The sequence below is a fragment of the Herpailurus yagouaroundi genome, unplaced genomic scaffold (assembly GCF_014898765.1).
Source record: "Herpailurus yagouaroundi ecotype Mexico unplaced genomic scaffold, PumYag 67700, whole genome shotgun sequence".
Taxonomy (NCBI): domain Eukaryota; kingdom Metazoa; phylum Chordata; class Mammalia; order Carnivora; family Felidae; genus Herpailurus; species Herpailurus yagouaroundi.
In genome coordinates, this window is record NW_024420499.1 from 754,308 (window position 1) to 777,133 (window position 22,826).

Genomic DNA, 22,826 nt, shown 5'->3' on the forward strand with positions numbered 1-22,826 from the left:
TGGGGCCCTTAGGAAACAAGTTGTCACTGATATTGGTGATCGGTGTGCTAATCTGTGCGTCCTCCTGCATGTGCCTGTATTGTTGCTGTGGCATCTGCCTCCAGCGCAGTCAGATAGCCCCAAAGGAGCCACCTCCGTGCTGGTGAAATCCCTTGCTGACCGCCAAGGGCTCTTTGCAAAAGAGGGGGGAGCAAATGAGATTTATAAGCTGGTCATGACAGATGTAACCATTGGGGACGTCATTGAGAAGACACAAGCTCTCGAGATGGTGATGTGTTGAAAACGCCTGCAGGGTATAGGTGACTGAATCCAGTTAAGGCGGCTGTCTAAGCGTTTAACCTGTGGCAGAAGGGTGTGGACATCTACTTGTCTTGTCGCCGCCCAAGACCGGCCTTGGGTGGAAGTTCCCTCTACTGATTAATTCCACCACTTAGCGACCTGAAGGGGCCTGCCTCTTTCTTTGGTCTCTCCTGCCTTCCAAGTACAGGGAGGGGCTGACTTCATATTACACCTGGGAAGGTTCTGAGGAGATTACAAACCAACAGTATGGGACACTAACAAGGAGCCCTAGGGCATATTGGGGACAGCACAGGCTTAGAAACCAGACAGTGCACTCGGCTTTTTCCAGCAGTGTGACTTAGGTGAAGTCCCTTTACCCCTCCGATTTCTTGGTTTCCACAACAGCAAAGGAGAGATTGTAAATATACCAATGCATCCACATAAAAGAAAGCATGTTCGTGTTTGGCACGTTGTTGGTGCTCCATACGTGCTCCTCATAATACAATGAATAATGTTAACCTTAAAAAATAAAACTGCCAGTTACTTTGCGAGGAAAAATGGGTTTATTCAGAAATAGAGAATGGTAATTTGGGACAAGCAAGCTCTGGCAAAACCACAGGCAAATCTGGAGAACAAAGGAGAGGAAGGTTCTCTTGTAGAGGAAAGGGGGAAGTTGAGAGGGGCTCTTAAACACCAAAAGTCCGCTGGAGTAAACTGAGAGTTGGAAGTGTGGTGGCTTTTCATCGGCAGAGTTGTGACTGTCTCCCCTTGGCTGGGCTGTTGCTGGGCTAAAAACAAACAAACAAACAAACAAACAACCTTTCTTCTTCCCCCTGGGGTCGTGAAGTAGTATAAAGGCTTCTTCCTATTGGGGATACAAAGAGCTGAAGGTGGTGGTAGCGTAGGAGAGCGCCCCCTTCTGGCCACTCAACTCCATTTTAATTTTTTTTTTTTCAACGTTTTTATTTATTTTTGGGACAGAGAGAGACAGAGCATGAACGGGGGAGGGGCAGAGAGAGAGGGAGACACAGAATCGGAAACAGGCTCCAGGCTCCGAGCCGCCAGCCCAGAGCCCGACGCGGGGCTCGAACTCACGGACCGCGAGATCGTGACCTGGCTGAAGTCGGACGCTTAACCGACTGCGCCACCCAGGCGCCCCACTCAACTCCATTTTAAATGAGGTTTCCTTTTTTAACATTAAAAAAAAAAAATTTAATGTTTGTTTTTGAGAGAGAGCGAGAGCGAGCGAGAGAGAGCACGCGCATGAGCAGGGGAGGAGCAGAGAGCGAGGGAGACACAATATCTGAAGCAGGCTCCGGGCTCTGAGCTGTCAGCATGGAGCCTGACACGGGGTTCGAACCCACGGAGTGTGAGATCATGACCTGAACTGAAGTCGGATGCCCGACCAACCGAGCCACCCAGGGGCCCCATAAGGTTTCCTTTTGTTAATTTTCACAATCATATCAAGACAGTGTGTAGGGAGTGGGCCAACTGAGGCTAGTTCGGGTGTGAGGTTTTAAGTCAGAGAGGTAAACAAGGCTCAGTCCATAAATTTCCTTTCTGTGTCTTTCAGCACTGCTTCTCAGGATCTTAACAAAAAGAATTTTTCAGAATAAAATAGAAATAATTAGTGCTAAAGCTTGAGCTTGGGTAGTTTAGAAGTTAGAGTTTAATCCTAAGGGAGGGTTAAAACCAGGGGAAGCACGGGAGTTCATGATAAGGGTAGGGTTAGAGATTTGAGCAATGTTAGGGTTTACAGAAAAGCAGGATCATAATTACAGGTAATGTTCAGATTTAGAGTTAGGGTTAGGGTTAGTGTTAGAATTAATTATAACGTTAAGGGGAGGAATAAGATTACATATAGACATATTTAAGTTAAGGATAGAAATAATATTATAGGTAAAGTGTGAGAATATGGGTAGAGTCAGGATTAAATTGAAAATTAAATGTAGGGTTAACTTTTTTTTAACGTTTATTTATTTTTGACACAGAGAGAGAGAGACAGAGCATGAGCGGGGAAGGGGCAGAGAGAGAGAGAGAGAGACACAGAATCCGAAGCAGGCTCCAGGCTCTGAGCTGTCAGCAGAGAGCCCGACGCGGGGCTCGAACCCACAGACCGCGAGATCATGACCTGAGCGGAAGTCGGATGCTCAACGCACTGAGCCACCCAGGCATCCCGGTAGGGTTAGCTTTAATGGAAGAAAGCGGTCCCCTAATTTCCCTTCCCTCTGCCACATGGAAGCACATGTAAAGATGTAGCATCTAACACAATTTTTTTCTTTTTTTTCTGGAGTAACGATGATGAAAAGAGGTTTCCTGGCAACCCATATTGAACACGGAGTGTGAGCACAAAATGAGCATTTGCGTTGTTAAGCCGCTGAGACTTTGGGGTTGTTTCTTGTTGCACCTTAGTTGAGGCTGTCCAGATGGAATCAGAAATCTAAGAATCTTAGTGAGCTGTTGATTGAGAATACCTTCAGTAAGAAGAGAAATCACGTACAAAAACATTTACTGGTACGCCTTGTTTTATTGCATTTTACTGACTTGTGCAGACAGTGCATTTTTTTCCAAGTTGAAGGCTCTGTGGTAACCCCATGTCACGTAAGTCTATCAGTGCCTTTTTTTTTTTTTTTATTAACACCATTTTTCCAACAGCGTTTGCTCACTTCGTGTCTCGGTGTCACATTTTGGCAATTCTTGCAATATTTCAAAGTTTTCATAATGATTTTATTTGTTATGGCAATCTTTGATCGGTGATTATGACTCACTGAAAGCTCAGGTGATAGCATTTTTTTAGCAATAAAAATATTATTTATTTATTTAGATTTTAAAACATTTTTTTAAATGTTTCTTTATTTTTGAGAGATAGAGAGAGACAGAATGGGAGTGGGGGAGGGGCAGAGAGAGAGGGAGACGCAGAACTCCAAGTAGGCTCCAGGCTCTGAGCTGTCAGCACAGAGCCCGATGTGGAGCTCCAGCCCACGAATGGTGAGATCATGACCTGAACAGAAGTCAGACGCTCAACCGACTGAGCCACCCGGGTGCCCCTCTTTATTTATTTTTGAGAGAGAGAGAGAGAGAGAGAGAAACAGAATGCAGGTGGGGGAGAGGCAGAGCAAGAGGGAGACCCAGAATCCGAAGCAGGCTCCAGGTTCTGAGTTGTCATCACGGAACGTGACGTGTGGCTCGAACTCACAAACTGTGAGATCATGACTTGAGCCGAAGTTGGACGCTTAACTGACTGAGCCACCCAGGCGCTCCAGCAATAAAATATTTTTGAAACGAAGACATGTGCATTGTTTTTTTTAGACATTATGTTATTGCACCTTAATAGACTACGTTATCATGGAAACATAACTTTTATTGCACTAGGAAACTATACAATTCGTTTGACTCACTTCATTGCAATATTCACTTTATTGTGATGGTCTGGAAATGTACCCGCAATATCCCCAAGGTATGCCTGTGTTTCTTTTCACCTTCATTTGCCTGCATGTTGGCTCAAGTGAAAGCCGGGCCCTTTCATGTTATTTATATAGGTACTGAACCAGGTGATGAATCTTTTTCATCCCGTAAATATACTATTTGTGACGGATACTATGCTACCCTGCCAAGATCCCAGTGTTAGGATGATTGTGGACTGACAGCTTTTAGCTATAGGCCTTCCTTGAGAGTTGCCTCTGTTGAAAAGAATGGCCTGGCATGTGTGTGGATCCCAAGATCATTTCCCAGCAAGCATCGCACACACTCCTCTCCATTTCAGGGTGTGCATCCCAGGGGGCCCAACCTATCTCTTAGAGCTATTTATGTTCATAAGTATGCTATGGGTCACATAACATTTGAGAGCCACTATGATGCCACCCACTTCTGCTGACATTGCCTATAAAAATACCTCTTTCTAGCATATTCTGTTGCCTAGGTGATATGGTGGCCTATGTCTGGCAAGAATATACGGGGAGAAATGGGCCTCAACCTTGGAGAAGGCACTGGCCCAGTTGGGAGCTGAGAAACTGTGGAAACTGTGCGTTTCCTCAGCAAGGAGAAACATACTGGTAATTGATGGCAAGAAGCATCTTTCTCTTCTCAGACCGTGAAACCTTCCAGTGCTATGGGACCAGGTGCTTCAGTCTTCCCCTGCCCACCCTCCGTTCCACACAGTAGTAACAACTCCTGTTCTGTGCCATCAGAAATTCTAGCCTCTCCCCATTACCTCACTTTTGGGGAAGGGTAGTCCCCTAGCTTCCGGGTTAAAATGTATTTCTGGCCGTGGGCAGCAGTGACCCTGTTGTTTCAAGTGACGGTCCAACTTTTATGTCTGGACGCACTCTTAGGCATCAACCTAGTCTTTATTGCAAAGGAATGAGGTGTTCCTGCTTTTTTCTCTGGGAACTGAAGTCAGGCCAGGATCATCTAGGCTCACTCATCATCAGGAAGGTATAAATGTTGAAAGAAAAGGCCAATGTATGTTGTCATCCCTGGTTCTCAGTGTGAGGGAACAGAGTGGCTTAGCACAGTGACCCTGATTCGAGAGGCATCCAAAGCCACGTGGAATAGAGGGAAATTCAGGTGCTACACGACTGGAGACCCAAGAGTTGTGAGGCCCATTTTGGCAACAGGAATAGATAACGCAGTGCCCACAAGTACTGATCATGCTCAAAGCTTAGCTGTTGAATGTAGAGTAGCTGCTAAGTATTGGGGATAAAACCATCAACGAGCTAGACATGGTCCTAAGGTGCCTGGGTGGCTCAGTCGGTTAAGCATCCGACTCTTGGTTTTGGCTCAGGCCATGATCCCACAGTTCATGGGGCTGGAGTCCCGTGTCGGGCTCTGTGCTGATGTGTGGCCTGCTTGGGATTCTCCCTCTCCCTCTCTGTTTCTCTGTGTCTGTCTCTCTCTCTCTCTGCCCCTTCCCCACTCATGCTCTCTCTCTTTCTCAAAATAAATACATAAACTTTAAAAGAAGAGACAGACATGGTTCTTTCTGTTCTTGGGGAGCTTAGAGTCTGGTGGCAATAAAATAGTAATGAAACTTATTGCAAAGAGTATATGAGCCATCCCAGGCCACTCCTCGGGTTGAGGAAGAGAGGATAACTTGGGAGCACAGTTATTCCGCTCACGAAGCATCAGTGGTGTTTGTTAGTATTGTTTTGTTGTTTGCACCTCTTTTTTAAAAAATGCTTTTTTAATGTTCATTTTTGAGAGAGAGACAGAGTGGGAGCAGAGGAAGGGCAGAGAGACGGAGGGAGACACAGAATCTGAAGCAGGTTCCAGGCTCTGAGCCCGACGGGGGGCTCGAAACCCACAAACCGCGAGATCGTGACCTGAGCCAAAGTCAGGCGCTTAACCGACTGAGCCACCCAGGCGCCCCTGTTGTTTGTGCCGCTTGTCTTTCCTCTGGTTTTGCCGTCTTTGGGTACATGCAGAATTAATCAGAAGAGTGATGTTTTCTGGTTCTGTTTGTCTTTTTGAACTTATTTTTTTAGGACATGATTTAATTGTCAAACGACATGAAGCGTCGTTTCATGTCCTCCTATCTTCCCCTTCAAAAGGCGCAGGGGGGGAAAAAGACACGGGACAAGCTAGCCAACATTTAATAAATTTAATAAATTAATAGGAAGTATCACAAAAACCTGGAATGGATAACATACAGGAGCCACGAGTAAGACAACACTTGGCAACCACTCACAAAAAGTACCATTTGACAAAGGAGAAGATTTACAGGAAATAATATAAGGCAGTCTGTTGCACGTGTCTTAAACAGGTATACATATAGAATATAGTACATCAAAATGATTTGTTTGACAGCAAATTCACCACGTTTACATTTATCACATGGAGTGTTGTTTTTTTTAAAACATTTACAAAAGTTTGTAGATTTAACACTGAACTGTAAGATTTATATCCAAATGAGCATATTTGTTTCATACCAAACTGCACAGAACTTACGAACAGCACACGATTTGAGAATAATGACTGTGTTGGGTACTATGAAGTACTACTACTCGATGACATAAGGATTATTAACAAATGTGCTATAAGCTATTATCATTCAACTTATTGCTAGTGCTTTTGAAAATCTGTGGTTTGTATTTTTTTTTCTTTGTAAAACATGTGCTACGAGCTTGCCCTGCTAGTTAAGAAATCAGATGTTTCCAATTTTCTCCAATAGTCACAATACTTCAGATCTGAATGCGCAGTCGTGTTAAGGACTGCTGAAGGATTTTCTCCAGTCCTGTTAAGATCACCTACTCTGTCCTGCCTCAACACAAATCGATGGATTCATGCAACATACACAGCATACATGAGGGACACCATGTGTATGTGCAGAACTCGTGCTTCATGCATGCTGGGTGTCTTCAGACATTTTCGTGTCAGTAAGAATTAGATCGTCTCGTTCAGTTTCTTATAATTGGTTTAACATGCGGTTCGACAGAGCTAGAACAGGCAGGTAGACTTGACTTTCATGTCAGATTTGGGCATGCTCAAGCTATTGACGGATATTCGGCAGTGTTGCTCATCGAGTAGAGACTGTATGAGTTTCCTCGAATACAGCAGCTCTCCCACTGCCCTGGTGGCAGACGGTTGGATTTATCTATGCTGTGTGTTGAGAACATCGACCAGGGGTTTTTGAAATTCAGATTCTGCTTTCACCAACCGAGAAGCACACGCTAAGGCGCGTAAGTAACTGTCAGGCATCAGAGATGGCATCATGCATTCTTCGGGAAATTGATCCACAGTTGTGTGAAATGGACACACATGGAAAGATAGTCACTGGAAACGCTTGTATACTCGGAACACAGCATAGACTTAATGGTCTGACGTTAGCAGTGCTTGAAAACCTCTCACGGTTAGCAAACAAGTTAAATGGCGCTGAATTCTTAGAGCAGCAGGCCCACAAGTTAAATGGCGCTGAATTCTTAGAGCAGCAGGCCCACGAATGGAAACGATGGCCAACACTTATTGTGACACAACGCTATATTTTAACAAAAATTTAAACCTCTGCTACACAACTGCAGGACAATGAAGAGCTTTCCACTTTCACAAATTAGCTGCAGCCTCTTCCTGCACGAGAGCTTGGAAGGATCTGAAAATGAGATACATTTTGTTTAAAATCCGAATGGAAACTCTATTTCTGTTTTTCCCAGAGTTCAGTACAAGCTTGTTTTGTAATTACTTTTTTTTTTTTTTTTTTTTTTTCACATTCTAAGGGCCTAATTCTGTAGTCCTTAATCAAGTAAAACTTCCAAGGTTTTGGTCACCTATGCTCTTCCTGCGCAAGTTTTACTCAAAAATGGACTGCTAAATTGGGTCCTATAGACAGAGGTACCGTAATTATGAAAATACTTTAATAAGGCTCAAAATGCAAATTTCACTTTGTGTGTAGCACACGAATTTCCAGGATTCGGAGATCAAAACCCAATCGACGTTGAATCCTGGATTGGGAAATAACTCTGGGATCTCATTCCCCAGTTTCATCACAGAATTAGGTATTTACTAAGGACCAGAATGAAGACGTTAATTCCAGTTTGCTTGGCATTGTAATCAGAATTTGAACATTGTCCTTGAGAAGTGAAAAGCTATTGGTGTATATATCTCGTATCAGCCTTCCACTTCCGTAGTCCTGGTCATCCAGCTGCTATGTTAAAAGACCACTATGTTTGGGGACGGACATTGCGGTAAAATACCAACACGACATTCTGACAATGTCAAATTTTGCCCCTGTATGTGACAACGAGGCTAAGTTCTACCTTTGACGTCGCGAATAGGTGTGATAAGGTCATCAGAAGGCAGAACCTATCTTACTACGTTGATGTGTGTAGATGAGCAGAGCAAGAGTTTAAAGCGTATATTTACTGTTAACCCGGGAAAAGAGTCCAGCGAATTGTCAATTTTGGTGTGGCTGAAGTGTAACCACTGTCCCTGTACATCATTCTGGTCTCACGCAAACGCCACCTGAGATGAACATCCACCTTTCCTTATGCACAAAAGTGAGTGGGCGAGAGAGAGAGACAGAGAGAGGGGGGCGGGGGAAGGAGGGAAGGAAAGAAGGAGGGAAAGAAGAAACATCAACGTTTTACGCATCGAATAATCAAAATAAGTTATTCTCCATCTGTTATAAGCAGTAAATATAGAACCCTAAATCTCACTATTGTATGCATGATTGTAAAGTTGCAAAGCTATATACAAAAACACTTTTTTTTTTTTTTAAATCGGACGACGATATTTACATTAGGTATGACCGACAGAAGAATTAGAGAACCTTTTCCTACGTTGGTAGCTTTCCCGCAGGAAAGGCCTCTGCCGCTTCCGCACTGCTAATCACACACTGCTGATCCTTTCACTAATCACATTGGAGGAGTTAACCGGCAGCTCCAAGTTCTCTACCTGCATTTCTATACCGGGCTCCCGATCATCCGCTTTCTTAACCACCGGTTCGTTGGTGTGCCGGTAAATGTTAACGTTAAGCTCCCTCCCAGACAAAGCAGTGGCCGCGACCCTCGGGATCTGTCTGACCGGAGGCTTCTTCTCTGCCTTATAATTGCAGCGCAAATAGTTAGAGAAAGCCCTTCGGTAAATTTTGTTGAAAAGCGTGTACACCAGGGGATTAATGCCCGAACACACATAGCCAATCCAGACAAACACATTCAGAAGCTTCTCCATGAGCTTCTGATTACAGGCCTTCCCACACAGAACCGACAGAATATTGGTGATGAAGAACGGGCACCACATGACCAGAAACACAAAGAAAACAATGCCAAGGACTTTCGACGCTTTCCGTTCGTTGTTGATGGCTTGCATGGTGCCCCGGGGACGGCGCTCTTTCTTCTTCCTGCGGCGCGGGTTCGGGTCCTGGTTGGGGTTGGGAGCGCTCTCTTCCTCGGGGGGGTTCCTCTTGCAGCACTTGAGACAGTCCAGGCTTATTCCGGGCGGTTCCTCGACGTGGCCGTGCAGTAACATCAGGGCTTGGCGGCGGAGGACGTGGATCGTCAGGCAATACGTAATCACCATGATCGTCAACGGGATGAAGAAGGCGACGAAGGACCCGATAAGGACGAAGTTTGGGTCGTTCAGCACGCAGGTCGTGTTGTTGACGAACACTTTCTCTTCGTCTCTCAGTCCGATCACTGGGATAGGAACTGATACCCCTGGAGGAACAGAAGAAGAAGGGAAGGTCTTGTTACAGAGCACTGGAGAGCTGCGCGGGTTTGTACAGCTGCAGACATCCATCCCATCGCACTTTGCCGGAGAAAATTCCGAGCTGATTCTTTGTTGAAAGCTATTCATGGCCTGAGTTGATAGGCACGTGAAAGAGAAGCAGGCGGGCCTCAGGAAATGGCAGCTTCTCTCCTGTGGGGAATGCCTTCCCCCCACATTTCTGTGCGGGAGGCAAGGAATTACCATTGTTGCTTGTGTGTAAGAGTGCATCGTGTCTGCTTCCTTTCATTTCCAGCTCCCAGAACTGCGCTGGCGCACAGCGGGCACTCAACAATCGTTGAGTGGATGGATGCGTTACTTCTATACTCAAATGTCATTGATAAATTCAGAGGTTCGTGTTGTTGGCATGTCATCTTCCACATGCAATAAAAATGATGCGCATACCGCCTATGACACTCATCACAGCCTATCAGGGTTGGCCGGGCTGAGTTTGAGATGAGCTCTTTTTAAAAATGTTTATTTAGTTTTGAGAGAGAAAGCAGGGGAGGGGCCAAGCAGAAAGACAGAGAGAATCTCAAGCAGGCTCCGTGCTGCCAGCGCAGAGCCCGATGAGGGGCTTGAACCCACCAACGGTGAGACCATGGCTTGAGCCAAAATGGAGAGTTGGATGCTTAACCGACGGAGCCACCGAGGCCCCCCCTGTGTTTGAGATGAATTTTTAGCTCACTCCCGCCTTTCCTGAGGAACGAGGGTAAGAAGAGGAAATTTTAGGTGTGAGTCCTGTGGAGCCAGAGCCTGGGGAGCTCTGGTTATTTGAGATGCAGAGAACAGGATGGCACCCAGCCGTGCTGCCGGGACGAGATCGGACCGCTATGCACAAATGATCTATATGCAGAAACTGAGAGGGCTCTCTTTTCAGCAAGAGTTTCTGTGAGTCGCTGGGCATAAGCAGCATCATTTCAAGGGCCAGAGGCAGAGTAAAATGCAGAATTGGGAGAGACGCAGTAGTCTCACTTCTGTCTAGAATTTCGAGCATTTTTTGTTTGTTTTTTAAGAATACTGAGAGGTAGCCCTTGTAGGTAAGCAGCTCCATGAATAAACAGGCTCAGGGGTAGGAAACATCAACAAGGAGGTGGGAGTGGAAAGGGATCTTGTGCCTCCGTCTAAGGGAAAAGCTTGGAAATTTTCAGAAATCTCTCTGGTAGATCTTGAAGAGATCCTGCATCAATAAGTAGGGATAACTTGCAAATGAAGTTCAAGGGTTTTTGTTTTTTTTTTTAATATTTATTTATTTCTGAGAAAGAGAGAGAGAGAGCAAGCAGGGTAGGGGCACAGGGAGAGGGAGACACAGAATCCGAAGCAGGCTCCAGGCTCTGAGGTCTCAGCACAGAGCCCGATGCGGGGCTTGAACTCACCGACTGTGACATCATGACCTGAGCCTAAGTCGGAGGCTTAATCGACTGAGCCACCCAGGTGCCCCTGAAGTTCAAGTTTTAATGTTAATTTATTCTCTCTCGTGTCCCCCCAGGACGTTGAAGCCTGGGAAAAGTCAGATTGCACTCTTAGGAACCTATCTGAGATTATTATTAGGCATCCCGGGCTGGTAGATATTCACATTATGAGCTGTGAGGGGAGACAGAAGTGCACTCCTAGAGATTGTTGCTGGCTTTACGGAACACATACAGAACTGTGACGGATCTGAAAACCGAAAATCCCTTGGTACAAGCTGTCCCAACAGCCTGCATCAGGTGGAGACTTTTGGCTGGATGACCAAAAGTGAAAAATGGTCAACGGCTCTCTGCTAGAGCCCCCTGAGGACGTTGACTGGTGTTCACTCCCTGGGAAGACACGAGGAAGAGAGCGCACTTGGAAAGTGATCTGTCTGCCCTCTTCCTGAGATGCGGAATTTCTGAAATGACTGGCCTTTTGTTTCCCCAGAGAAAGAGACCAAGTGATGGTGTGAGAAGCAGTAATAGATGTGACGAGGCTCTTTGTCACCAAGTGTGATGAAATGCATGGAGGAATTTCAACAGGCATTTGGGACTACAGACTACACGAGAGAACCACACAGGTTACATTTCTTGAGTTACGGAAAGGCAGGTACGCAGGTTGCCAGCTCTTAACGTTGGAACCTTTATTCGGAAACTCATAAAGAAGAAGGGAGTCTTTAGAAACAGGGTAGATCAAGTGTGCCCGAAGGAAGTCAGTAGTGGCTTATCTTCGATGAAATGTTTTAGCGAAGGGTTAGGTCGCAGGAAGTTTTCTGGAGTTAGAGGAGTGAATAGGGAAGTAAGAAAAAAAAGGGAAGGACTTCTTCAAAACATAATTTGCAAGAGAAAAAAAACTAGAGGAAGAACATGCAGATTAAGACAGTCTTAAAATACCTATCAAGCAATTACAATATGTGGCCCTTCTTGGAATCTCGATGCCAACAAACATTGAAAAGCGTTCATGACCCAGCTGGAAATTTTGAACCATGACTGGCCTTTCCATGATATGAAATCATTACTGTTCATTAATCTTTCAGAGAGATGTTGGTATGGTGGCTATGTAGAAAAAAAAAGTTCTTGTATTTTTAGATATGCATACTGAAATATGTATGAAGTATTGTGATGTCTGGAATTTATTTCAAAATAATATGGAAGGGAAATGTAGATAGGAGTGAAACCAGACAGTCCATAAATTGATAAATTTGGGAGCTGGATGATGAATACATGAGTCTCTATTATATAATGCTACCTACTTTTGCAATCTTGAAAGCCTCCATAACAAAAGTTTAGTAATATTTTAAAAGTTAAGAAGAGAAAAAGAAGACATAAAGGCCCTTTCTGAAGCAGGCAATGAAATCGCCATTAGATCCCAGATCATAAAGTTCTCCAAGACTTACTGGCCACGCTAGGCTTGGAAGTGATTACTTCTAGAGCAAAAGACTCGGGGTCCTGAGTACAAACACTCACCACTTTGATATAACTGTAGGAAAGAAAGCCCTTTTCTGACAAAGTGCTGGGAGGGGAAAACTCATATTTTCTTAGGATCCTATAGCAAGACCAGAGGGGGTTTGGGGAACTGCTCCCCTTCCAACCTCTCCCCTCTCGCACCCCTTTCCCCCAGCATCTTGGGAACTAGAGCTTGAGGCTAGAGACTTGATCTAGGGAATTCACATTCGCTCTGGAGGAATCCTGATAAGGGCTGAGAAACCTACACTCAGGAAACAACTGCTGGACTGGTGATTCAACTCCCTACAGGAAAGGCTGCACAGTCTTCTCGCGACACGTGAAGTCTCTGGGGGAGGGGCCTTACACACTGACCATGAGATCAGAGCCCAGCTCTGCAGCGGGATTAGTGTGTTTGTTAAAAGATTTATTCACTTTCATAAGGGACTCTGGGCTCTCAAAATAGGCCTGTGTCAAAGGATAGCAAAAGATGGATTCCAGATGAGCTGAAGCTGTGATTGGATATGTAAGTCCAGTTTTTTTCCGTGGCATCTATGTGTGTAATGTCATGTACATGGAGTAAAGAATGATTCTAAAGCTGCCTTTTCTTGAGTCTCTCTTATGTTCCAGGCACGGAGCCATGCAGATCACTGATATTATACATGTAAACTGTATTATCTCAATTTGGTGAAAGACTCTGTAATACAGATATTTTTTGGCAAAGTGGCTTAACCGCTTTACCAAATTTATGCCATTATTAATTTTCTTTTTCTTTCTTTCTTTTTTTTTAAAGCAACCATGAATGCAGTCAACAAAACAAGAAGAAACTCAAGGTTTTTTTTGATGATATCTGGAAATCATAAATAATAGCAACAAACGAAGCAGCATTAATAACAACACATATTGCACAGATTATCTTATTCCATACTTAAAAAAAAAAAAAAAAAACTAAAGATATGTGTCAGCAGTTCTCAAAGTGTGGTTCAAGGACCTTGGGGGCCTCTGAGATTCTTTGAGAGGGTTTGCTAGGTTTCCTTTTTCCAACTCTTTGTCTTTAAAACTGCGTTTTCTTCATAAACTTTAATCCAAGCAAAGCATCACAAGTTGAATGCAGCTACATGTATGAGAATTCAACTGTCTTTCCATAAAACTAAACACGGGAGAGGTGTTCAAAACTGTAAAACATAGTTTTCATCAAAATGTTACTTAACGTTAACATTACCAGGGTTCGTTCTTGTTATTTAAAGGGAAATCGTTCATAAATAGTTTAAACATTTCTCAGGTTTAATTGTAAATACAGCAAGTATCAGTAGATATAATCCACATAAACAAAAGCTTTTTGGGATCTTCAATTATTCTAAAGAGTATAAAGTGGTCCTGATACCACTGAGTTTGAGAACTGCTAGTCTGTGTTAATAGCTGAAGTTACTTAAACCCTGGAGAGTTAAGTTCAGCAAATGTGTAAAGTCTTTCTCATACTTTAAATTTGTCCATCAGTAGAAATTCAGGGGATAGTATAATGTCAGGTAAATATAAACAATATTGATAATAGCAATGAACTTCATGCACTATCTTATTCATTCTTGCAAAAATTCTGAAAGGCACATGTTATTGGGTGAAGTTAACTTCAGAAAAATTAAATGATTTTAGTAAGTATAATTGGAGCAGTCTCTGATATTTTTATTTCTAAAAGCTTTCAGTTGGCCAAGGAGAAAGACTGCTTCCGATTTGTCACACACCAAGTCAAGTATTTTATGAGTATTGTATACTTTCATGTGTTACCTTACTCTGTGCAGGCAAAAACATAGAAAGAAGGAATTATTAACGAGAGGCAAGGAATCTTTCTGAAATTAACTTCAATGAATCTTTATCAATCTTCTTTAGAATTCTAGAAACAACAAAGATAAATTATCACGCATGTTCTGCTGAAAATGTCAAGTACTACTCCAACCAATCAGCTGGCAAATATTTTGCATGCATTATCTCATTTAGCTCTCAAAACACTCTGAAAAAATGATTATTATTTATTAAGCTTACTGAATCTCAGAGAGACAAGAATGCTTTCTGTAAACATATAGGGTCTTAGCACTTTAAAAACGTTGAATTCGGAAACAGTTATAGTTCAAGTCTTTATTAAAAATATCATCACTGCTACTAACTACTCTTATCATTCACTGAGTACTCACTGACTCTCGTGTTTTAGCTGCATCACATACTTTTCATGCATTATCTCATTCCAACCTCATAAAAGCCATAAAATAACTTGGTAAGATCATTTACTTCAAATAAGGCAAGTAAATTCAGAAAATGTGTAAACATGTTCACACTGTTTTAGAAAGCTTCGAATTCAAGCAACACAGATCAATTCTCTTCGAACTATCAGATAATAATACCATATGCCAATGATTCTTAGATGCACAATTTCTTTCAGATTTTAATGTGTTTGAAAGCATGATGTGTCTTAAAACTGATAGTCTCTTACAATTACCGTCAGCCGGTCAGTCATCACTATGTAGTCGTCAATGCAAGTACGTTCACATGTGTGAATCTGGTCTGAAAAACTTCTTTTAATCTCTCCTGGTAAGATCAAAATTATCAGGAGCACAATTTGCAAAATGGGTATCAGCAGCGTGGTGGTAATTCAGTGTGACTGAAGAATTATGTCAAAGCAGGCAAAGGGATGGAATGTTCTGAAGAAGGTATCAGCAGAGTCAAATGCCCCAGAGAAGTCTAGAACTTAAAACATTGCCTCTGTCTTTGAAAATGATTGTCAAACCTAAAAAGAGGGGCGCCCGAGTGGCTCAGTCCTTGAAGCATTCGATTCTTGATTTCGGCTCAGGTGACAATCTCACAGTTCATGAGATCAAGCCCTGTGTCCCTGTGTCCGGCTCTGCACTGACAGCATGGAGCCTGCTTGGGAATCTCTCTCTGTGTCCCTCCTTTGCTCCCTTGCTCTCTCTCAAAATAGACATACATTTAAAAACAAAAACATGGGAATTCAAGCTGGGGCAGCCACTCTGGAAAAGTGTATGGAGATTCTTCAAAAAACTAAAAGTAGAACTACCCTACGACTACTAATTGCACTACTAGGCATTTACCCAAGGGGTACAGGTATGCTGTTTCAAAGGGACACATGCACCCCCGTGTTTATAGCAGCACTATCGACAACAGCCAAAGTATGGAAAGAGCCCAAATGCCCATCGATGGATGAATGGATAAAGAAGAGGTGGTGTATATATACAACGGAGTATTACTCGGCAATCAAAAAGAATGAAATCTTGCCATTTGCTACTACGTGGATGGAACTGGAGGGTATTATGCTAAGTGAAATTAGTCAGAGAAAGACAAAAATCATATGACTTCACTCATATGAGGACTTTAAGAGACAAAACAAATGAACATAAAGAAGGGAAACAAAAATAATATAAAAACAGGGAGGGAGACAAAACAGAAGAGATTCTTAAATATGGAGAACATAGGGTTACTGGAAGGGTTGTGGGGGGGGGTGAGCTACATGGGTAAGGGGCATTGAGGAATCTGCTCCTGATATCACTGTTGCACTATATGCTAACTAACTTGGATGTAAATTGAAAAAATAAATTAAAGAAAAAAAAAGAAAGTGAGGAGGTCCCTGATGATTATAGAGACAACAATTATAGTGGAATAGTGAAAACAGATAAATAATGAATGGTGATACAAAAGAGGGGAGAGAGTTTATAGAATGAATTTCCTGGAACAAATTAGCCAACACCAAAATGAAAACATTCTTATAAACTGGAGGGCTATTGTCAGTAATTCAACTTCCTATTAAACTCAAAGGCAATCTCAGAGGCATCTATTTTCATGAGCTGTTCTTCATGGAAAGGAATTTTTTCGAGGACACTTGGGAGGATCACACAACGTCATGCTGACATGAGTGGTCCCTTGCCTGGTGGAGTAAGGAGTCTCTTGCACATGGGAGTTGATAGCATGCTGTGGTACGTACATCACTATGAGGTCCGTGCAGTGAGAATGGTAAGAAATTCAGAGTCAGGCTCGGAGTCGATGTTGAACTTCAAGGGTTTTTTAGCTTTGAGAAGAGTAGGGACGGGGGTATGTGTGAATAAAGGTTAAGGATCGCAAAAGTAAGGGCAAGGAGAAGAACAGAAATGACTCTGAGGGAACTTGAACTAAAAGAAGACTGTAGCAGGAAAGCAAGAGAAGACAGGCCAGGAGCCTGAGGAACGAGAGGAATGTTCAGGGCTTGTGAGATACACGTGGATGAGCACGTGTGGAGAGGTGGGTGGGGAAGGTCTTAGGATTTAACTGCAACATGGCTGAGGGCATGAGGAAGTGAAATCAGAGACAGCACTGAAATAGGGCCGCATTACTACCAAGAGGTAGCAGAATGTGCCATCGCAAAATATGCCTCTTTGGGGTACGGATCATTTCGAGTTGATTATTTTGAGACATCACAAACACAGAAGAAGCTCTGAAAAAGTAGAAGTTCTCCGTGCTCATGGATTGGAAGAATAAATATTATCACAATGTCAATACTACCCAAAGCTACGTACACATTCAATGCAATCCCAATCAAAATTGCACCAGCATTCTTCTCGAAACTAGAACAAGCACTCCTAAAATTCATATGGAACCACAAAAGGCCCCGAATAGCCAAAGGAATTTTGAAGAAGAAGACCAAAGCAGGAGGCATCACAATCCCAGACTTTAGCCTCTACTACAAAGCTGTCATCATCAAGACAGCATGGTATTGGCACAAAAACAGACACATAGACCAATGGAATAGAATAGAAACCCCAGAACTAGACCCACAGACGTATGGCCAACTAATCTTTGACAAAGCAAGAAAGAACATCCAATGGAAAAAAGACAGTCTCTTTAACAAATGGTGCTGGGAGAACTGGACAGCAACATGCAGAAGGTTGAAACTAGACCACTTTCTCACACCATTCACAAAAATAAACTCAAAATGGATAAAGGACCTGAATGTGAGACAGGAAGCCATCAAAACCCTAGAGGAGAAAGCAGAAAAAAACCTCTCTGACCTCAGCTGCAGTGATTTCTTACTCGACACATCCCCAAAGGCAAGGGAATTAAAAGCAAAAATGAACTACTGGGACCTTATGATTCTGCACAGCAAAGGAAACAACCAACAAATCTAAAAGGCAACCGACGAAATGGGAAAAGATATTTGCAAATAACATATCGGACAAAAGGCTAGTATCCAAAATCTATAAAGAGCTCACCAAACTCCACACCCAAAAAACAAATAACCCAGTGAAGAAATGGGCAGAAAACATGAATAGACACTTCTCTAAAGAAGACATCCGGATGGCCAACAGGCACATGAAAAGATGCTCAACGTCGCTCCTCATCAGGGAAATACAAATCAAAACCACACTCAGATATCACCTCACGCCAAAGTGGCCAAAATGAACAAATCAGGAGACTATAGATGCTGGCGAGGATGTGGAGAAACGGGAAACCTCTTGCACTGTTGGTGGGAATGCAAATTGGTGCAGCCGCTCTGGAAAACAATGTGGAGCTTCCTCAAAAAATTAAAAATAGACCTACCCTATGACCCAGCAATAGCACTGCTAGGAATTTACCCAAGGGATACAGGAGTACCGATGCATAGGGGCACTTGTACCCCAATGTTTATAGCAGCACTCTCAACAATAGCCAAATTATGGAAAGAGCCTAAATGTCCATCAACTGATGAATGGATAAAGAAATTGTGGTTTATGTACACAATGGAGTACTACGTGGCAATGAGAAAGAACGAAATATGGCCCTTTGTAGCAACGTGGATGGAACTGGAGAGTGTGATGCTAAGTGAAATAAGCCATACAGAGAAAGACAGATACCATATGTTTTCACTCTTACGTGGATCCTGAGAAAGTTATCAGAAACCTATGGGGGAGGGGAAGGAAAAAAAAAAAAAAGAGGTTAGAGTGGGAGAGAGCCAAAGCATAAGAGACTGTTGAGAACTGAGAGCAAACTGAGGGTTGATGGGGGGTGGGAGGGAGGAGAGGGTGGGTGATGGGTATTGAGGAGGGCACCTTTTGGGATGAGCACTGGGTGTTGTATGGAAACCAATTTGACAATAAATTTCATATATTGAAAAAAAAAGAAAAAGTAGAAGTTACCCTTTTGTTAGAGAAATTTGCATTCGTAAAGGAAATCTGTCCATCTAAGCTCCTTCCTCTGTGCACCAGGAAGAGCAGGATGACTAAATCATTTGAAAACACTAAGCCTATATTTAAAGTCCAATAATGTGCTTACATTGTTAGGGGTGAAAGCCGGCAAAGTGGAAGAACTTAAAGATACAAGAAAGAAAAGTAACAGGTGATGGAGTAAGGTCCCTGAGGAGGTAAAGTCAGAAACAACTGCAAGAGTTACACTAGGAATTAAAAATGCCTGTTACTTTCTATTGGAAGAGATGATAGTATGAATGGGTGGTAGAAATGATCAAGGCCTACCTGAAAAGGTAAAAGAGGAATGAACTAGAAAGAAGAAATAACTGATAGATGGCAAAAGAGCCGAGTTGTTAACTTGATGTACAAAATGATTTAAGTGGATATTTGTTGATTCTGTGAAGCAATAAGAAATAAGGAGAGTGAAGTAGTTAGATGAATGGAGATAGTAAGGTTTTCTTTTTTTTTTTTTTTTAATTTTTTTTTCAACGTTTATTTATTTTTGGGACAGAGAGAGACAGAGCATGAACAGGGGAGGGGCAGAGAGAGAGGGAGACACAGAATGGGAAACAGGCTCCAGGCTCTGAGCCATCAGCCCAGAGCCCGACGCGGGGCTCGAACTCACGGACCGCGAGATCGTGACCTGGCTGAAGTCGGACGCTTAACCGACTGCGCCACCCAGGCGCCCCAGTAAGGTTTTCTTAAAAAGAAAATAAGTTGAACAGTCTTCTGTGCTGCCGGGAAAATATTTAGGAGGGAGAGTTTGGAGACTCGGGAGAAAAAGACAATGGGCAATGGAACAAGGGTCTGAGAACCTGAGAATAAACGAACGGCTGGGTCCCTAGGCAGAAAGTGAACGCTTGGGTAGAAGGGGGCTTCAGGTCTCTTGTAACGGGTAAGAAAGATATTATTATGCAAAGGCAAGAAGAGAGTCTAAACTAAGGGAGAAGTAGGAAGGATTAAGCGAAATAAACCAATTTTGTGATATTTAGGAAGTTCCATCAATAAGACATGGTGATTGACTGGATAGGGTATGTGAGGGAGAGGAAGGAGTCAACAAATAATTGCAGGTTTCTGGTTTGTGTCCTCAGGTAGATGGGGTTGCCACTAAGCATAGGACCATGGGTGAAGGAGCAAGATTGTGGCAGGGAAGGTAGTGGACTCTGGATTGTGTCAGGTTCGAAGTCCGCATTGAGGATCAGTATGAAATTCTATGTGAATATAGGTGTTTAGAACTCAGGAGACAGGTGTGAGCTCGGGACAGGACTTTTCTTATAAGGGGAAATTATAAGGTCATGATCTTTTAAGAACTGTTGTGGAAAGAGAAGGAGGCTCAGAAAAGAATCTAGGGCAAGGGTTCTAAACCTTTTTGTAACTATAGACCTCCTCTCAGAATAATGTGTTTTTTAAAATATGATTTATTGTCAGAGTAATGTTTTTGAATGGATAAAACAACACAGGGGATAACAAAGGAAACAAAATTCGTTTGACGTTCTGCTATCAAACATTAAAGCTAAACTTCAGAGGGGCGCCTGGGTGGCGCAGTCGGTTAAGCGTCCGACTTCAGCCAGGTCACGATCTCGCGGTCCGGGAGTTCGAGCCCCGCGTCAGGCTCTGGGCTGATGGCTCAGAGCCTGGAGCCTGTTTCTGATTCTGTGTCTCCCTCTCTCTCTGCCCCTCGCCCGTTCATGCTCTGTCTCTCTCTGTCCCAAAAATAAATAAACGTTAAAAAAAAAATAATAAATTAAAGCTAAACTTCAGAGACGGCAATATATATGCTTTCTGATTAACACGTTAACTATCAAGGTCTAGTTATGGATCAAAGAGCTACTGAAATTTTGAGATAGGGACCAGCGTCTACCATATGTTCAGATATTTGCCGGAACTGAATGTGATTTTCAATTATCTGTGAGTCCTATTGATGATAATAATATAGATACTGCAAATTACCCTTCTGGTTTGTTGCCTACATTTGCAATTGGAGTAAATCCCCAATTTCCGTTATAGGTTAGTCAAAATAAAGATGTTAACCTTTTGCAACATCAAAATTTACACATTCCCAGTTACAGTCATGATGTAGTACCTGGTATCAGAATCAGATTTAACTTCTTGCTATAAGAAACTATAAAAAATGCTAGGAAAAAGACTCTTATTTTCTAATAATGGTGGGGTAGTTTATAGAAGACCAGCACTCGTGGTAATAACAATCATAAACTGTGAACAAAAACCCCAACATGTGAAGGTACGTGAGAGTGAGCAAAAAGCATGTAGAAATTACAGGGGAAGCAGCTATTGAATGAGGGAGACATAGTGTTTGAGCTCCAAATTTGTATGTTTCTCCCCCTGAGGGCATTCTCCAGCCTCGAGGTTAGATCTCAGAGCAGAAACTTGCAGTGGAATTGAAGTGGGAGTCAGAGAATAGGCCAAGATCTGCCCGAACAGCTGGGGTTTGGAAAGTGCAGTCAGAGAAAAGGACAAAGCCACGGGGAAGAGGGGGCTTACGATTTCAATACAATATTCCCTCCCGTTGCTTTATGACACTTGAATCCTTTGTGTGTGAGATTCCAAGGAGCCTATGGAGCAAGCAACATTTGAAAACATGAAAGTATTTAATAAGGATTTCTACGGTTGTCTATGGCAGAGAAAACAAAGTTGGGAGTTGGCATCACACCATTAGAAAAGGTTAGTAAAGACCTCGCCCTTTCTCTTATACTCAGGAGGAACATGCCTTAGGGGAAAAAGCATTTCATAGGACTAAAGGATTTGCCCTAGGAATAAAAATTAGAGCTTTTAAAACCCTGAGCCTACCATAAAAAACCAAAAACAGTGCTTCTGTAAGAGTATATTTATAACATGACTAGATATACAAGAGAGACAGAAAAATGCGACCCACTATAAAGAGGAAACTGGGTACATAGAAACAGATCCCCACAGGATCCAGATATTGGAATTGACAGACAAAAGCTTTAACAGATAAATATGGTAATAATTTATCAGAAAAGATAGACATGTGGTGGTAGAGATGGGAATTTCAGGATAGATGTGGAAACTAAAGAAAAGAAATCCTGCATTAAAAAAAAATCACTATTTAAAATTAAGAAAATTTGATGGATGGGATTAGTAGTAGAAACAAGGGTCAATGAACCTCAAGAAGGTCAATACGTATCATCTAAATTTAACCACGATGGAAAAAGATTTTTATTATTTTTTTTAACGTTGATTTATTTTTGAGACAGAGAGAGACAGAGCACGAATGGGAGAGAGAGAGGGAGACACAGAATCCGAAACAGGCCCCAGACTCCGAGCTGTCAGCACAGAGCCTGACGCGGGGATCGAACTCACGGACTGCGAGATCACGACCTGAGCCGAAGTCGGCCGCTTCACCGACTGAGCCCCCCAGGCGTCCCTGAAAAAAGATTTTTAAAAATTGGACTTAGGTTTCCAGCCATGGCAGAGTTCTTGGTAGTAGAGTTGCCATCCTGACACAAACAACCATAAAGCTGGACAGAAAATATATATGAGACTACTGTTTTCAGGCATTTAGAAATAATGTGTGTAGGTCTGTGTTTTTTAAGATAAGAGAAGCACATGAGGTAAGTCCTATATTCACCTTCTTTATCTGGAGATAATTTCTTGACTGCGTCACAGGGAAGGGAACCCCAAGTAGGGATTGGCTGTCTTGTTTAACTAAGGAAGCAGAGATCAGAGTTCAAGACTGTCAAAACACCTGGAATTTCTCAGGCGAGGTATAAGAGAAGAGACACCTATGCAGAAGGGGAGACCAAGAAGTATTTGTAAGCATACGCTCCAGGTACATGGTTGAGAGCTAGGTCGCACATACACAGGTGAAATTCCATGAGGCCCAGCAGTGAGTGGCAGCGATGAGGACAAATATACTCGAGGTCACACAGTCTTAGAAATTGGAGTCCGGCCCAACTGCCGGAAGCCAAGCTATCAAACCAGCCTGATGGCAGTGCCCGGGCGGTGGACGGATCCGGACTGCATGGGAGGCCCACCGAAAGTGAAGCTTCTTGTACTCCTGCTTTTATGTAATTTGGCCTTAGCGTTGGTCAGGGCAGCCCCCCTTACCAATGAAAGTACCTGGGGATTTGTCGATTTGTCGATTGGGGAGTTGCCCACGACAGCCCCCCCCCCCCCCCCCCCCAGGGAAAGAACCACTGGGGAAAGAAATAAGATTCAGCAGGGAAATAATGCAGCCCTACATCCAGCCCTTGCCACCCCCTATAAAGACTCCTCTACC

At 43.0% G+C, this 22,826-nt stretch overlaps 1 protein-coding gene across 2 annotated transcripts in view; it reads right to left on the bottom strand.

Moving 5' to 3' along the window:
* Positions 1-7,452: 7,452 nt before the first annotated feature.
* Positions 7,453-22,826, bottom strand: part of HTR2C (5-hydroxytryptamine receptor 2C) — a 294,529-nt gene continuing 279,155 nt past the window's right edge. Inside the window, exon 6 of one of the 2 annotated variants that reach the window (XM_040468377.1) lies at positions 7,453-9,425. In XM_040468377.1, the coding sequence (XP_040324311.1) occupies positions 8,599-9,425 (827 nt within the window). In that variant the 3' untranslated portion in view covers positions 7,453-8,598. The remainder of the gene's footprint in view (positions 9,426-22,826) is intronic. The other variant, XM_040468378.1, reaches the window with a different exon arrangement.